Source organism: Apaloderma vittatum, unplaced genomic scaffold (genome assembly GCF_000703405.1).
Source record: "Apaloderma vittatum isolate BGI_N311 unplaced genomic scaffold, ASM70340v1 scaffold26561, whole genome shotgun sequence".
Lineage (NCBI taxonomy): Eukaryota > Metazoa > Chordata > Aves > Trogoniformes > Trogonidae > Apaloderma > Apaloderma vittatum.
Window position 1 is genome coordinate 4,087 of NW_009700032.1, and position 2,510 is coordinate 6,596.

At 52.6% G+C, this 2,510-nt stretch overlaps 1 protein-coding gene across 1 annotated transcript; it reads right to left on the bottom strand.

Moving 5' to 3' along the window:
• Positions 1-350: 350 nt before the first annotated feature.
• Positions 351-2,501, bottom strand: GINS4 (GINS complex subunit 4 (Sld5 homolog)). The gene is made up of 6 exons (XM_009878629.1): positions 2,395-2,501; positions 1,998-2,111; positions 1,420-1,517; positions 1,001-1,089; positions 564-654; positions 351-456 (listed from the first exon to the last, which is right to left on the bottom strand). The coding sequence occupies exons 1-6, from the start codon at positions 2,395-2,397 to the stop codon at positions 360-362; spliced, it is 492 nt and encodes a 163-aa protein (XP_009876931.1). The 5' UTR covers positions 2,398-2,501; the 3' UTR covers positions 351-359.
• Positions 2,502-2,510: the final 9 nt, after the last annotated feature.

Below are 2,510 nucleotides of genomic sequence, written 5' to 3' on the forward strand. Positions count from 1 at the left end.
TTGCATAACACGCCCGGTTGCACTGAGCCTGTGACGAGACCGAAGCTGCTGGGGGAAGGTAGAGTTTACACAGCTGGTTGCCACACCATTCTGTTAGTTTCTACCCAACAAGCTCATTTAAACAACAGTGCGAAACTGCAACAGGAATGAACACACAACTGCAGGTTTCAAACGAGAGCGCCCTGCTATTTTACAAAGGTTGTATTCACCTCTGAGGACAGCTGCACTCTGTCCATGCCTGGCTGTCAAACCAGCCAGGGACCTGGGGAGCCAGTAGCTACGCTCATCCCTCCCCTGGGGCCCAGTCCTATGTCCCATTGGCCCCTGCTGGCTGCAGCCCCACACCTACCGCTCATCCCTCAGATGAGCTGCACCGCTCCTGAGGCCACCAGCGGGGCAATGGTCCGGTACCGGATCAGGTGCTGCGAGCCCTCCTCCAGGTCAATGGTGTATTCCCTGGAGAGACAGGCATGACACTCAGCATCTCTCCCGTCCCGCCGTGACCCACTACACCCGTGAAGTTAACTTATTTACACGCACGGCAGGGGGAAGTGCTCACCTACCTCTGCTCATCCGTCTCTGGCTCAACCAGGATGTTCTCCTGCCGCTCCAACACCCTCAGAAACACAAAGGAGTCCAAGTTGGGCTTTGGAACTGCAGACAATGGATTCAGAGCGCAAGTCAGCACTTAGCAAGTTAACAGAGGCGTACGAGGGGCAGCAAGCTCACAGCCAGTAACAGCAACGCCAGACACTCCTGACCAGAGGCGCTGTGCACCGCCTCAGAGTAAGACTCGATTTGACAGCACGATCCTCAAACAGCAGCACCAAACCACGTAAGGCACAGCAGAGCAGCGCTACGACGCTGACATCGCGCTGTCTTCACCTCTGCTGAGTGCCAGCAGCAGGACCCACCCCTAACGTCTCACGCTCCCCGTAGCTTTCACCACACCCCTGCTGGCTATAATTTTCAGATTACCCTGGAGCCTGGATGTACTCACCCGATTTTAGGAGAGACACTTTCTGCAGGTTGGGTGGCATGTGTTTTAGGGCCGTGTTTTTCAGATACGTCTCCGTGTTTGCCATGTACCTGAAACAAACCATTGGAGCATTTAATGGTTTAATCAAATGACAGGTCTGCAGGGAGAGCATTGACTCAAAATGGCAGCTAGTGACATCTCCCCGTTCCACAAGCAATGGCCACAGACAAGCCTAAGGTCTTGCCCTGGTAACTGGCTCAGGGTCATCAAACTCATTTTATTTCATTATTTTCCTTGTCCATAAGGAAACCTCCTGGTAAAACCCATGATTCTTACTGCAAACCTGTCTAAGGCCAACAGTCTGAGGAACCATTCAGCACAACATACAGGTGAATTTGATAACCTAGAAAACAGGAGAGATGCAACCAAAACATACTCACTCTTTAGCAAAAGCAAACTCCTCTGGTGATAGAATGGAAGGCTCCCCTTCAGCTCGAGATTTCTCCTTCTCCAGGACATGGGGAAAAAACTTCTCTATCTGGTATTGGAAGAAAATCCCCAAGACTGTATCAGACATCTCCCAGTAGTTCAGTGTCTAAAATCTCCCCCATCCCAGAGGCTTCCCTTGCAAGCAATGGTCCACTGCTGTACAGCTGTATGCAGCTGCCACCGGCCTGCCCAAATACCTCTTCCTGATCTAACAGCAGCTGAGGTCTCCAAGCTGCACAACTGCTTGTGTATGTGGCAGGACTCAGCTAGAACATGCAAGCATTAATTTGCGCCATCCCGGGCTTAGATGAGGTAACACAACACTCATACCAGCGCTCTGGTCCTCCTTCATAACAACAGAAAAGTGTGTCCAAGGAACAAATTCCTTTTTTTAGGATGCACTTTGAAGGACAGAGAGGGAGACCACGCTTTAACTGAGTGCCTTGCTGAAGCAGAAGGCCTTGTATGGGTAAAAACCACACCTGAAGCCATCCTTGTTCATCCCCTGGGCAGCACAAGCAAGCATTACCTTCACAAGCCTACATCGCAAGTAGCTGCTGAGCACGTAACGGATCCTTTCAATCTCCATGTGGTGAACACTGACCTTCAAGTCTCCTTTCTTGGCCCGTTTCAGGTTTGCCTCCTACAAGGAAAGGCAAAAAGAAATGAAACGGTTGAAATGTGAAACAAGAAACAGAGAGGAAGCCAGGTTTTGCACATAGGGCCCACAAAAAACAGACTGCAGCTGCTTTGGGTGACACAAACCACGCTATCGCCTTGTACCTCCCAGTCCTCCCTCCAAGACGAGCTCACAGAAAGGGCCCAGAACAGCCTCGTCACAGGGCCGGAGGCGCGGACAAACCTGGCGATCCCGGAGGGGCCCAGGCCGTTCCGGCCGCGCCACCCGCTCGGCCAGCAGAACCTACCATGTGGTCCAGCTGCTCCACGACGCACTCCACGATCTCGGGTTTGCTCTCCAGCAGCTCTGGAGCGAACTTCTCGTTCAGCCAGGCCTGAAAGGAGGCGGCGCGGTAAGGAGGGG

Bases quoted from the DNA above. Each gene is read 5' to 3' on its own strand.
- GINS4 (XM_009878629.1), bottom strand. The intron at 1,518-1,997 runs GTAATGCTTGCT...TTCCAATACCAG, and splicing joins TGCGATGTAGGCTTGTGAAG to ATAGAGAAGTTTTTTCCCCA. The intron at 655-1,000 runs GTGAGTACATCC...CATTGTCTGCAG, and splicing joins AGTGTCTCTCCTAAAATCGG to TTCCAAAGCCCAACTTGGAC.